General features: G+C 42.1%; 1 protein-coding gene across 2 annotated transcripts in view; it reads left to right on the top strand.

Moving 5' to 3' along the window:
* The window catches only part of pex1 (peroxisomal biogenesis factor 1), a 91,590-nt gene that overhangs the window by 64,893 nt on the left and 12,008 nt on the right, over nucleotides 1–14,689 (top strand). For both annotated transcript variants that reach the window (XM_063069423.1, XM_063069422.1), the window contains exons 18-20: nucleotides 2,725–2,867; nucleotides 7,452–7,555; nucleotides 9,601–9,777. In XM_063069423.1, coding sequence (XP_062925493.1) covers nucleotides 2,725–2,867; nucleotides 7,452–7,555; nucleotides 9,601–9,777 — 424 coding nt within the window. The remainder of the gene's footprint in view (nucleotides 1–2,724; nucleotides 2,868–7,451; nucleotides 7,556–9,600; nucleotides 9,778–14,689) is intronic.

Here is a 14,689-nt window from a genome sequence, read left to right as displayed (position 1 = left end):
CCCAGATTGCACCTGCCTTCTCGTCATATCCCTTGATGCCCTGACTGATCAGGAAGCAATCAAATTCCGTCTTAAATATATCCACGGTCTTGACCTCCACTGCAGTCTGTGGCAGAACATTCCACAGATTCACTATGGCTAAAAACAAATTCTCCTTACCTCTGTTCTAAATGGTTGTCCCTCAATTTTGAGGCTGTGTCCTCTGGGTCTAGATAGCCCCACCAAAGGAAATATCTTCTTCACATCCACCCTATCTAGTCCTTTCAACATTCAGCAGGTTTCAATGAAATCCCCATGCATACTACAAATTCCAGTGAGTACAGGCCCAAAGCTGCCAAATGCTCCTCATATGTTAACCCCTTCATTCTCAGGAGCATCTTTGAGAACCTTTTCTGGACTCTCTCCAATGACAACACATCCTTCCTGAGATATGGGTCGCAAAACTGCTGACAATACTCCAAGTGCAGCCTGACTAGTGTCTTATAAAGGCTCAGCGTTATCTCCTTGCTTTTATATTCTATTCCCCTTGAAATAAATGCCAACATTGCATTCGCCTTCTTTACCACAGATTCAATATGTAAATTAACCTTTTGGGAGTCTTGCATGAGGACTCGTATGTCCCCCTGCACTTCTGTTGTTTGAACCTTCTCCCCATTTAGATAATAGTTCACACTATTGTTCCTTTTACCAAATGTACTATCAGACATTTCCCGACACTGTATTCCATCTGCCACTTTTTTGCCCATTCTTCCAATTTGTCTAAGTCCTGCTACAATCACATTGCTTCCTCAGCACTATCTACCCCTCCAGCTATCTTCCTGTCATCCGCAAACTTTGAGCCATCAATTCCATTATCTAATCCATTGACAAACAATGTGAAAAGTAGCGATCCCAATACTGACCCCTGAGGAACACCACTAGTCACTGGCTGCCAACCAGAAAATGCCCCTTTTATTCCCACTCGTTGCTTCCTGCCTGTCAGCCATTCCTCTATCCATGCCAGTATCTTTCCTGTAATGCCATAGGAATTTATCTTGTTAAGCAGCCTCATGTGTGGCACCTAATCAAATGCCTTCTGAAAATCCAAGTAAATGACATCCACTGCCTGTCTTTTGTCCACTCTGCTTCAGAGTTATTTCCTCAAAGACTAGTAAACTTGTCAGGCAAAATTTCCCTTGACAGAAACCATGCTGACTTTGACTTATTTTATCATTAATCTCCAAGTACCCTGAAGCCTCATCCTTAAAAATAGACTTCAACACTTTCCAACCACTGAGGTTAGGCTAACTGGCCTATAATATCCTTTCTTTTGCCTTACTCCCTTAAAGAGTGGAGTAACATCTGCAATCTTCCAGAGCTCTGGGACCTTGCTGGAATCAGGTGATTCTTTAAAGATCATGACCATGCCGTTTCCTTAGCTTTAACTTCCCTTGTCAAATTCCCTTCAAACAACGGTTGCCTAACCCTACCATTTGAGAGCTACTTCTGTGGGACATATCTGTCCCGCGCCTTGTGAACCATTCCCAGAAACTTCAGCCCTCTCTGCTCTGCCGTCATCCCTGCCAGTATCCTCCTCCTATCCACCTGGGCAAGCTCCTCTGTAATGCCTCTGTAATTCCCTTTGTGAAACTGATACATGTGACTTGTGCTTCTCCCTCTCAAATTGCAGTATGAATCAGTCATATTATGATCACTGCCTCCTTCCTTATTAGGGAGCTTTTACATTAAGCTCCCTAATAAGATCTGGGTTATTACACAACACCCAATCTAAGATGGCCTTTCCCCGAGAAGGCTCATGCACAAGCTGCTCTAAAAAGCCATCTTGTAGTCATTTAACAAATTCCCTCTCTTGCATTCTGACAGCAACCTGATTTTTCTAATACTCTTACATATTGAAATTCCCCATTACAATTGTGTTATACCCTTTTTACATGCCTCTTCTAGCTGCCTTTGCAATCTCAAACCCACATCTTGGCTACTATTCAGAGGCCTATATACGATTCCCATAATGGTTTTTTAACCCTTGCAGTTTCTTAACTCCACCCACAAAGATCCAACATTCTTTGACCCTGTGTCACCTCTTTCTAAAGATGCAATTCCATTCTTACCAACAGAGCCACACCACCCCCGTGCCACCCTACCTGTCTTCTCGATACAAAGTATATCCCTTGATGTTTACCTCCTCACTACGGCCATCTTTCAGCCACAACTCAGTGATGTCCACAACGTCATACTGACCAATCTGTAAATGCACCACTAGTTTGTCCACCTTATTACGAATGCTACACACATTTAAATACAGTGCCTTCAGTCCTGCGTTCTTCGCCCTTTTGAATTTTGCCTCTGTGATACAATTTAACTCTTTACTCTGTTTGCATTTGTACCCAGTCCTTGACTTGTCCCTCCTTACATTCATGTTATATTCATCATCTACTTGTAAACCTGCTAGTTCATCCTCAGCTTTATCATACTGGCTCCCATCCCTCTGCCATATTAGTTTAAACTGCTCCCAACAGCTCCAGTAAATCTGCCTGCAAGAATTTTGGTCCCCCTCGGATTTGAGTGCAACCCGTCCCTTTTGTACAGGTCCCATCTGCTAAAAAAGTATTGTCACTTGGATGAAAGTAAACATGAAAAAAAACCAGTTTAAACACATTATATCAGCTGGTTTCAAAACTGAATTCTTTAACAAAAATGAACAGGCTTCTGCATTTTGATCTGCAGGGCAGAAGCAGCCAAACCTTGCATTCTTTTCTTTGACGAGTTTGATTCGATTGCACCTCGCCGGGGTCACGACAGCACGGGGGTGACTGATAGAGTCGTTAACCAATTGCTCACACAGTTGGATGGGGTTGAAGGCTTACAAGGTATTTGCCATTTTTGGTTTTATTTGACAGAAATGCACAAAATAAATCAGATATCTTTTATTTTCAGCGGCAACATGGTAGTGTAGCAGTTAGCATTATGCTCTAGAGCACCAGTAACCTGAGCTCATTTCCTGTCACTGTCTTGAGCGTTTGCACGTTCTCCCTATGTCTGTGTGGGTTTCCTCCTGGCGCTCCTGTTTCCTCCCACCTTCCAAAGGTGTACAGGCCGGTTAGTGGGTTAGTCAGTCACATGGCTGTGAGTGGGAGACGCAGGCTTGTCGGGCCAGAAGGACTATAACTGGGTTCTATCTCTAAATAAATAATAAAAAATAAAATCCTGAAGACGAGATGAAGATTACGATCTGTGGGACAGTCACTGTTAAGTAAGGTTTAGACTTGTAATGAAGAGAAATGTCCCTGCCCTACCACTGTGGTTGTAAAGTACTGGTGTTTGAATCAAATTATTAGTAGCCGCCTCTCAGCAGCTCTGTATCCCGGAGTCAGCCCACTCCAGTAACTTGAGCACAGAGGTTAGTTGAAAACGCTGGGGCTAAGGTTATGTTAATGGAAATCCCTCAAACAATCCCAAGGGATTCCTGCACTACTTTTACCCTTCAGTTCAAATTCTCTTGACATTTGCACATTTCCTTTATAGCTGTAAATTTACTGCACATTTTTCTTACAACAGTGAACTAAAACTTGCTTTCAGACATCCTAGGGCTATGAAAATTATTTTATAAGTGCAAATTCATTTTTGTGAAAGAGGGCTTTCATTTGACTGAATTGGAATTTGTTGAATATGTACAGTGGTGCTAGAAAGTTCGTGAACACTGTAGAATTTTCTCTATTTCTGCATAAATATGTCCTAAAATATGATCAGACCTTCACGTAAGTCCTAAAACTGGATAACGAGAACCTAATTAAATAAATAACACAAAAACATTATGTTTGTTCATTTATTTATTTATTGAGAAAAACAATCCAATATTACATGTATTTGTGGGAAAAAGTATGTGAACCTCTGGGGTAATGCCTTTTACAAAAGCTATTTGGAGTCAGATATTCCAATCAATGAGATGAGATTGGAGGTGTGTGTGTGGTGTCCTGCACTATAAAAAAAGATACACCAAGTCAGGTTACTGACAGAGCTGCTCTTCTCAAGAAAGATCAGTTTTTGTTCATCACGCCTCAATCAAAATAATTTTTAAAGGACCCTAGAAGAATTGTAGAGGTGCATGAAACTAGAAAAGGCTACAAAAGCATTTCTAAAGACCCGAGTGTTCATCAGCGCACAGGAAGAGAAATTGTCTACAAATGGATGAAATTCAGTAACGTTGCTACTCTCCCTAGGAGTGGGCATCCTGCAAAGGTCACACCAAGAGCACAACGTGCAATGCTGAAGGAGCTGAAAGAGAACCCAATGATAACAGCAAAAGACCTGCAGAAATCTCTAGAACTTGCTAAAGTCTCTGTTCACGTATCCACTACAAGAAAACACTGAATAAGGACGGTGTTAATGGATGTACACCACGGAGGAAACCAAACAAAAATATTGCTGCACATCTCAAGTTTGCAAAAGACCACCTGGATGTTCTACAATATTTATGGGACAATGTTCTGTGGATAGATGAGGCAACAGTTGAATTTTTTGGTAGAAATGCACATTGCTATATTTAGAGGGAAAAAGGCACTTCACACCAACACCAAAACCTCATTCCAACATGGTTTGGGGCTGCTTTGCTGGACCTTGCAATTGTTGAAGTTACGGTAGGGTACAGGGACCGTGGTGTGCAAAGGCTGTAATAAATCTAGTCAGGAAGAAAAGAAAAGCTTACAAAAGGTTCAGAGAGCTAGGTAATGTTAGAGATCTAGAAGATTATAAGGCTAATAGGAAGGAGCTTAAGAGGGAAATTAGGAGAACCAGAAGGGGCCATGAGAAGGCCTCGGTGAGCAGGATTAAGGAAAACCCCAAGGCATTCTATAAGTATGTGAAGAGAAAGAGGATAAGACGTGAAAGAATAGGGCCTATGAAGTGTGACAGTGGGAAAGTATGTATGGAGGAAATAGCAGAGGTACTGAATGAATACTTTACTTCAGTATTCACTATGGAAAAGGATCTTGGTGATTGTAGTGATGACTTGCAGCAGACTGAAAAGCTTGAGCATGTAGATATTAAGAAAGAGGGTGTACTGGAGCTTTTGGAAAGCATCAAGTTGGATAAGTCGCCGGGACCGGATGATGTGTACCCCAGGCTACTGTGGGAGGCGAGGGATGAGCCTCTGGCAATGATCTTTGCATCATCAATGGGGATGGGAGAGGTTCCGGAGGATTGGAGAGTTGCGGATGTTGTTCCTTTATTCAAGAAAGGGAGTAGAGATAGCCCAGGAAATTATAGACCAGTGAGTCTTACCTCAGTGGTTGGTAAGTTGATGGAGAAGATCTTAAGAGGCAGGATTTATGAACATTTGGAGAGATATAATATGATTAGGAATAGTCAGCATGGCTTTATCAAAGGCAGGTCGTGCCTTACGAGCCTGATTGAATTTTTTGAGGGTGTGAATAAACACATTGATGAAGGAAGAGCAATAGGTGTAGTGTATATGGATTTCAGCAAGGCATTTGATAAGGTACCCCATGCCAGGCTTATTGAGAAGGTAAGGAGGCATGGGATCCAAGGGGACATTGCTTTGTGGATCCAGAACTGGCTTATCCACAGAAGGCAAAGAGTGGTTGTAGATGGGTCATATTCTACATGGAGGCCGGTGACCAGTGGAGTGCCTCAGGGATCTGTTCTGGGGCCCCTACTCTTTGTGATTTATAAATGACCTGGATGAGGAAGTGGAGGGATGGGTTAGTAATTTTGCTGATGATACAAAGGTTGGAGCTGTTGTGGATAGTGTTGAGGGCTGTCAGAGGTTACAGCGGGACATTGATAGGATGCAAAACTGGGCTGAGAAGTGGCAGATGGAGTTCAACCCAGATAAGTGTGAGATGGTTCATTTTGGTAGGTCAAATATAATGCCAGAATATAGTATTAATGGTAAGACTCATGGCAGTGTGGGGGATCAGAGGGATCTTGGGGTCCAAGTCCATAGGACGCTCAAAGCAGCTGCGCAGATTGCCTCTGTGGTTCAGAAGGCATACAGTGTATTGGCCTTCTTCAATCGTGGGATTGAATTTAGGAGCCGAGAAGTAATGTTGCAGGTATATAGGACCCTGGTCAGACCCCACTTGGAGTACTATTCTCAGTTCTGGTAGCCTTACTACAGGAAGGATGTGGAAGCCATAGAAGGGGTGCAGAGGAGATTTACAAGGATGTTGCCTAGATTGGGGAGCATGCCTTATGAAAACAGGTTGAGTGAACTTGGCCTTTTCTCCTTGGAGTGATGGAGGATGAGAGGTGACCTGATAGAGGTGTGTAAGATGATGAGAGGCATTGATCATGTGGATAGAGGCTTTTTCCTAGGGCTGAAATGGTTGCCACAAGAGGACACAGGTTTAAGGTGATGGGGAGTAGGTACAGAGGAGATGTCAGGGGTAAGTTTTTACTCAGAGAGTGGTGAGTGTGTGGAATGAGCTGCCGGCAACAGTGGTGGAGGTGGGTACGATAGGGTCTTTTAAGAGACTTTTGGATAGGTACATGGAGCTTAGAAAAATAGAGGGCTATAGGTAAGCCTAGTAATTTCTAAGATAGGGACATGTTCAGCACAACTTTGTGGGCCAGAGGGCCTGTATTGTGCTGTAGGTTTTCTATGTTTCTATGTTAATAATGAATTCAAAATTGTATCGACATTTTACAGAAGAATGTCAAGTAATAGTCCATCACCTGAAGCTTAATAGAAGTTGGATAATGCAACACGACAAAGATCCGAAAGACAAGACTAAATCAACAATAGAATAATTTAAAAGAAGGAAATTTGTGTTTTGGAATGGCCGAGTCAAAGTCCTGACCTTAATCCTATATAAATGTTGTGGAAGGACCTGAAGGAAGCAGTGCATGCAAGGAAGCCCACCAACATCCCAGAGTTGAAGCAGTTTTGTAAGGAGGAATGATCTAAAATTCCTCCAAGCCGACATGCAGGACTGATCAACGGTTAGCAGAAACGTTTGGTTGAAGTTATTGCTGTACAAGGGGGTCACAGCAGTTATTGAAAGCCAAGGTTCACATACTTTTTCCAACAAATACATGTAGTATTGGATCATTTTCTCAATAAATAACTGAACAAGTATAATGATTTTTGTGTTATTTAGTTAATTGGGTTCTCTTTATCTAGCTTTAGGACTTGCTTGAAGATCTGATCACATTTTAGGTCATATTTATTCAAAAATACAGAAAATTCTACAGGATTCACGAACTTTCTAGCACCACTGTATATTGAATATATATCAAGTGAATTTAAATCAAATTCAGAGGTCACCACTAGTGAGTCAATTCATTTGTGTGGATTGTCAGTGTCTCACTCTTAAAGTGCATCTTGTGTTTTGTTGAACAAGCAATGAAATCCTCAACTGAGGCTCACTGAGTAACAATGTGTGTTTTCTGCTTCTATTGGTTAATATAATTATCTACACTGTTGTCCACAGGGGTTTATGTTCTGGCTGCCACAAGTCGTCCGGAGTTGATTGATCCTGCTCTGTTAAGGCCAGGTCGTCTCGATAAATCAGTGTACTGCCCACCTCCTGATCAGGTAAGGAGGCAGTTTCAGGGCTATCGTTAGGAGAAGATTACAGAACCCATTTGGGGTTAAAGAATTGTCTGAATGAAAAATGTGTTACTTGCAAAGTAATGTTTAGTTACAATGTTTGTGAATGCTTGGAAGTTGCATTTATTGTTATAGGCACATGTCAGTTTCAACTCTTTCCCTGCTAGTGTATACTGCATAGATTCAAAGGTAGACGACACTCAGTGGCCACTTTATTAGGTACATCTGTACACCTACTCATTAATGTAAATATCTAATCAGCCAAACGTGACAGCACCCAATGCATAAAAGTGTGCAGACATGGTCAAGAGCACAGGAGCACCACAGGGATGTGTGCTTAGTCCCCTGTTCTAGTTGCTTTACACCTATGACTGTGGCAAAGTTCAGCTGCAACACCATTTACACGTTTGCTGATGATACCCCTGTTGTGGGCTGTATTAAAGGGGGTGATGAATCAGCATGTAGGAAGGAGATTGAAAATTTGGCTGAGTGATGTCATAACAACAACCTCTCGCTCAATGTCAATGTAAACTTCAGGAGAGGGAAACCAGAGGTCCATGAGCCAGTAATCATCGGGGGACCAGAGTGGAGAGGGTCAGTAACGTTAAATTCCTGGGTGTCAGTATCTCAGAGGACTTGTCCTGGACCCATCATATAAATATAATTGCAAAGAAAGCATGCCAGCGGCTCTACTTCCTCAGGAGTCTGCAGAGATTCAGCAAATCATCAAAAACCTTGGTAAAATTCTGTAGATGTGTGGTGGAAAGTGTGCTGACTGGCTGCATTACGGTCTGACATGGGAACACCAATGCCTTTGAGCAGAAAACCCTACAAAAGATAGTTTCACACAACACACATCAAAGTTGCTGGTGAACGCAGCAGGCCAGGCAGCATCCATAGGAAGAGGTGCAGTCGACGTTTCAGGCCGAGACCCTTTGTCAGGACTAGATAGTGTATTCGGCCCAGTACATCAAGGGTAAAGCCCTCCAAACCATTGAACACACCTACATGAAACATTACTGTAGAGAAGCAGCTTCTAGTGTCAAAGATCCTCACCACCCAGGCCATGCTCTGTTCTCACTGCTGCCATTGGATAGAAGGTACAAGAGCCTCAGGACTCACACCACCAAGTTCAAGACAGTTACTACCCCTCAACCAACAGGGTGTTGAACCAAAGGAGATAACTACCCTCCTACTTCTGGTATTCCCACAACTGATGATCTCACTTAAAGGACTCTTTATCTTGTTATTTCACGCTCGTTATTTATAAACATAGAAAACCTACAGCACAATACAGGCTCTTCGGCCCACAAAGCTGTGCCGAACATGTACTTACTTTAGAAATTACCTAGGGTTACCCATAGCCCTCTATTTTTCTAAGCTCCAAGCACCTGTCCAGGAGTCTCTTAAAAGACCCTATCATATCCGCTTCCATGACTGTCACCAGCAGCCCATTCCACACACTTACCGCTCTCTGCATAAAAATACTTACCCTTGACATCGCCTCTATACCTACTTCCAAGCACCTTAAAACTGTGCCCTCTCATGTTACGCTAGGTACAGGACTGTCTGTACACAAAGTGATAAAGTAGTTGTAGGGGGATAGATTAGTAGGTGGAGGTGCTGATCAGCCTTATTGCTTGGGGAAGATGACTGCTTTTGAGTCTGGTAGTCCTGGCGTGGATGGTATGTAGCCTTCTCCATGATGGGGATAGGACAAGCAGTCCTTCAGCAAGGTGGGTGGGGTCCTTCATGATGTTACTGGCCCTTTCTCAGCACCTTGCTGCATATGTGTCTTTGGTGGGTAAGCTTGTACTCGTGATGCGATGGGCAGTTTCGACTACTTTCTGGAGAGCCTTCACTGTGTTTGCCATGTAGACTCAGTGTTTTCATTCTTTTGAACATCTCGCTGGACTTGTCCTCCAATTGATACTCATATATACAACGTGTAAGCAAACGATTTGAGCTGAATTATTCAACTTGCTTATGTTACAAAGTTTATACACTGTGCTCTCCGTCTCCCATTTCAGATGGCACGTTACGAGATCCTGAAAGCATTGAGCCAGAATTTACCTTTGGCTGATGATGTTGACTTCCAGCAGATAGCAAGTATGACTGAATATTTTACGGGAGCTGACCTCAAGGCTTTGCTCTGTAATGCCCAGTTGGATGCCATTCATGGCTCTCTGTCGTCGAGTGTGCTGGGAGTAGGTAACCTTTTGTAAAAGTATCTAACTCAGTGATACACGGAGGAAATTAAAATGGAGTGGCTCTGGGTGCATTTATACTTAAGGGTTAACATTATCTGCATTCCTGTGCATGCTGTCAATTAATCTGCAAAGTAAACAGATCTAGCATCCAAAGGCAGGCAAGCAGAAAGGATATCTTACAGCTTTTCTTGTTGCACTTCAGCTGTAACCTGGTAACCATGAGCCGAAGACAAATAAGATTTGACATTATACATGAATGGTCAGTTGAAGTACTACTTACTAAAGAGAGCTTTTGGTACATTGGCCTTTATTAATCGAAGTATTGAGTTTAAGAGCTGGAATGTTATGATGAGGTTGTATAAGGCATTGGTGAGGCCAAATCTGGAGTATTGTGTTCAGTTTTGGTCACCAAATTACAGGAAGGATATAAATAAGGTTGAAAGAGTGCAGAGAAGGTTTACAAGGATGTTGCTGGGACTTGAGAAACTCAGTTACAGAGAAAGGTTGAATAGGTTAGGACTTTATTCCCTGGAGCGTAGAAGAATGAGGGGAGATTTGATAGAGGTATATAAAATTATGATGAGTATAGATAGAGTGAATGCAAGCAGGCTTTTTCCACTGAGGCAAGGGGAGAAAAAAACTAGAGGACATGGGTTTAGGGTGAGGGGGGAAAAGTTTAAAGGGAACATTAGGGGGGGCTTCTTCACACAGAGAGTGGTGGGAGTATGGAATGAGCTGCCAGACAAGGTGGTAAATGCGGGTTCTTTTTTAACATTTAAGAATAAATTGGACAGATACATGGATGGGAGGTGTATGGAGGGATATGGTCCGTGTGCAGGTCAGTGGGACTAGGCAGAAAATGGTTCGGCACAGCCAAGAAGGGCCAAAGGGCCTGTTTCTGTGCTGTAGTTTCTATGGTTCTATTTAGCCTCAGCTACTTTTTGAATACATGCAGCTTTAATTTAAATAGGTAGTGTGAAGGAATGTAAGGCATAGAGGCAGAATTAGGCTATTCAGCTCACCGAGTCTGCGCTGCCATTCATTCTGTCTCTCAACCCCGTTCCCTTGCCTTCTCCCCGTACCCTCTGACACCCTGACTGATCAAAAACCTGTCAGTCTCTGCTTAAGTATACCCAAAGACCTGGCCCCTTTGCATTGTTAACTCAGCACAATCTGAGGATGATGATCACATTTCAGCAGCCAGAACGAGGCATTGTAGTTACTACTATGCTGCTTGGAACTGGCTGCGGAACCACTTGTCAATTTGCACCGTGTTCACGTCTGGGTGTTTTCTGTACAGGACTATCTGAATTTTGTTAATGGAATACATTTACGATGTATAGCACAACATTGATTTTAGCTTTAAAAAAAACATATCTTCAGTGTGATATTGCATTTTATTTATTCAATAGGCATTCAGCTAATTTTTTCCAGCTATGGGAAGAAGTAACAGGAATACATAGCATAGAAACAGCAATTTAACCAACTTGTTCTGTGTCACCATTTACACTTTGGTGAAACTCTTCCATTCTTATTCATTTCTGTTAGCCTCAGCCTTGATTTGCTTATCTAGCTTTACCTTAAATGCATCTACTCTTCCCCTTAATCACACCTGGTGCCAGAACTCTTCTTCTCTCTAGAAGTTGATGTTTTCACGCAAACTACTGCTATCTTTGGTCTTTCTATCAAATATACATTCTATCAAATATATTTGGTAATCTAAATACATCACTGTGTAGTAGAAACGAGACCCAGCAATTTTCTGTAAGTATTATTTCTGCACAACCTTTTGTGCCTCTTCATCCTTTTCATAAGATGGCAACCAGAATTCTTCATCAGGTTGGGCTTTAACCAAAGTTCATCAGAACTTCAATTATTATTTTGTATTTTGGTATCTCAGCCTTCATGAATAAAGTAGTGAGTACAGGAGACGGATGTTATGTATAAGATGTTGGTGAGGCCTAATTGGAGTACTGTGTGCATTTTTGGGCACCTACTTACAGGAAAGTTATCAATAAGGTTGAAAGAGTACTGAGAAAATTTACAAGGATATTATTGAGCCTTGAGAACCTGAGTAACAGAGAAAAGTTGAACAGATTAGGACTTAATCTAGAACGTACAAGATTGAGGGGAGATTTGATAGAGATATACAAAATTATGAGAGGTATAGATAGGGTAAATGCGAACAGGCTTTTTCTAACTGAGATTGCATGGGACTACAACTAGAGGTCATAGGTTAAGGGTGAAAGGTGAAATGTTTAAGGGAAACATGAGGTGGAACTTCTTCACTCAGGTGTCAGCAGAAGGGGGAGATGGGGGCTCGACTTCAACACTTAAGAGAAGTTTGGAGAAGTACATGGATGGGAAGGGTATGGAGAGCTATGGTCCTAGTACAGGTCTTGGGTCTAGGCAGATTAATGGTTTAGCATGGACTAGTTGGGCTGAAGGGCCTGTTTCTGTGCTGCAGTGCTCTAAGACTGACTACTTAGAAATAAAGCATGTATGACTTTGTGTATAAAAAATCATATGTAAATATAATTTTACGTATTTACAGGTGTATGGAGGAATTTAAGGTGGGTGGTGGGAGGCAGGGTTTGAGGGTTGGCACAACATCGTGGGCCAAAGGGCCTGTAATGTGCTGTACTATTCTATGTTCTTAATGAATAACAACCTGCAAGTTAGTTCTCAGGTAATTTGTTGAATGTTACATTTATTTAGTTTTTATAGTCTTTATTTTAGACGTTGTATCTTTGACCTGAAGTATAAATCAGTAGTATTATAAGTACGGAACAGCCGTAGTTATCCCAGAATTTCTCCCTAGAAGCCCACTTGACATTTTACACTAATTTTCCCTCCTTTGTGTCACAGTCAGCCAGTTCTGTTAGGCATATGCTGCTGAAGCACACTCTAATTCATTCTCCTCTTGTTGGTAAAGTAAGACTGCTTTCGAAAACCATGTCAACTGTTCATTATCAATGTTTTTAACGTTTCCCTCCTCTAAATGATTTCAGCATCTTTTCTCCCTCTGATGTTCAGAATTGTTGCTTCCCTGATAAAATGCTGGTACCCATTAAAATTCTGGCATTCTATCATCTTTAATAACTTAATTTATGGTAATAAACCCCTATTAAGTCTTCCCTAGACCAGTTTAAAATATGATGTATTGACAAGTGTTTATTGAATATTTTACTTATGATGGTACTGTTTCTAATCTTCCTTTATTCCACCCTGTAAAATGCTAAATTAACTTCTGAACGTTTCTGCCATCCTCCATTCACTTATCAAATTTGTACCATTAATTGCTTCAGTCCTGATGAAGGGTCTCGGCCTGAAATGTGGACTGTTGATGCTGAGTTCCTGCAGCAGTTTGTGTGTGTTGCCATGGATTTCCAGTATCTGCAGAATCACTAGCATTTACCATCCATTGCTTAGTGACCTCCCTCCACAGCTTGCTTTATTTTTTATTTGTGGGCTCGTGGATATCTTGTTTCATTTCTCAGTTTTAATTTGATTGATCCAATGGTCTCCATTTTTATTTTAGTCCACTCTTTAGTCTTTGTGCTGTCACAGCTGCCGATGCTGTCTGCTGCTCATGTGTTTGGTGGGCTTCTCATTCCTCAGTATTTCCTGTATCTTTATTCAGAATCGGAATCACTGGCATATATTGTCAATTTTTTTGTTAGTGGCAGTCGTACAATCGATAACTATAAATTACAATAAGAAATGTATATTAAAAATTAAATAGTGCATTAAATAAAAGGGAAAGATAGTATGGCAGTGCTCATGGGTTCATTCAGTAATGTTATGGCAGAGGAGAAGATGCTGCTCTTGAAACGTTGAGTGTGGATCTCGGGACTGCTGCGCCCCCTCCTTGATGGCAGCAATGAGAAGAGGGCATGTCCTGGGTGATGGATGTTGCCTTTATTGAGGCCTCACCTTTTGAAGGCACCCCCTATGCTGGGGAGGCTGGTGCCCATGGTGGAGCTGGCTGAATTTACAACTCTCCGCATCTTCCTCCAATCCTGTGCGGTGGCCCCTCCATACCAGTCATGCTGCCTTATCAGTGTTGTTTGTTCCTGCTTTAAAAATGATGTATTTATCTAAAATGTTCTAAATACATGCCAATATTGTTCATTTTATCTCCTGAATTCTATTCTCAGCTATCTTTTTTTTCCTAAATCCTTCCTGGTCCTCAATTTATTGTTGTTATACCTGCTATTTAATCTAAATGTTTCTATATGTCTGGGGAAAAATGAAAAAAATATCAGATTATTATTTAATTGGTAAAAATCGCAGCATGCTGCTGTGCAGAGGGACTTGGGAGTGTTTGTGCATGAAGCACAAAAGGTTGGTTTGCAGGTGCAGCAGGCTAACAAGAAGGCAAATGGAGTGTTGGCCTTCATTGTGAGAGGGATTGAATTTAAGAGCAGGGAGGTTATGCTGCAACTGTACAGGGTACTGGTGAGGTCGCATCTGGAGTAGTGTGTGCAGTTCTGGTCTCCATACTTGAGGAAGAATATGCAACACACATCAAAGTTGCTGGTGAACGCAGCAGGCCAGGCAGCATCTATAGGAAGAGGCGCAGTCGACGTTTCAGGCCGAGACCCTTCGTCAGGACTAACTGAAGGAAGAGTGAGTGAGGGATTTGAAAGCTGGAGGGGGAGGGGGAGATCCAAAATGATAGGAGAAGACAGGAGGGGGAGGGATGGAGCCGAGAGCTGGACAGGTGATAGGCAGAAGGGGATACGAGAGGATCATGGGACAGGAGGTCCGGGAAGAAAGACGGGGGGGGGTGACCCAGAGGATGGGCAAGAGGTATATTCAGAGGGACAGAGGGAGAAAAAGGAGAGTGAGAGAAAGAATGTGTGCATAAAAAAGAGTAACAGATGGGGTACGAGGGGGAGGTGGG

This window comes from Mobula hypostoma, chromosome 17, assembly GCF_963921235.1.
Source record: "Mobula hypostoma chromosome 17, sMobHyp1.1, whole genome shotgun sequence".
NCBI classification, from domain to species: domain Eukaryota; kingdom Metazoa; phylum Chordata; class Chondrichthyes; order Myliobatiformes; family Myliobatidae; genus Mobula; species Mobula hypostoma.
Note: the sequence above shows the minus strand (reverse complement) of the source record. Positions and strands in the feature narration are given on the sequence as shown.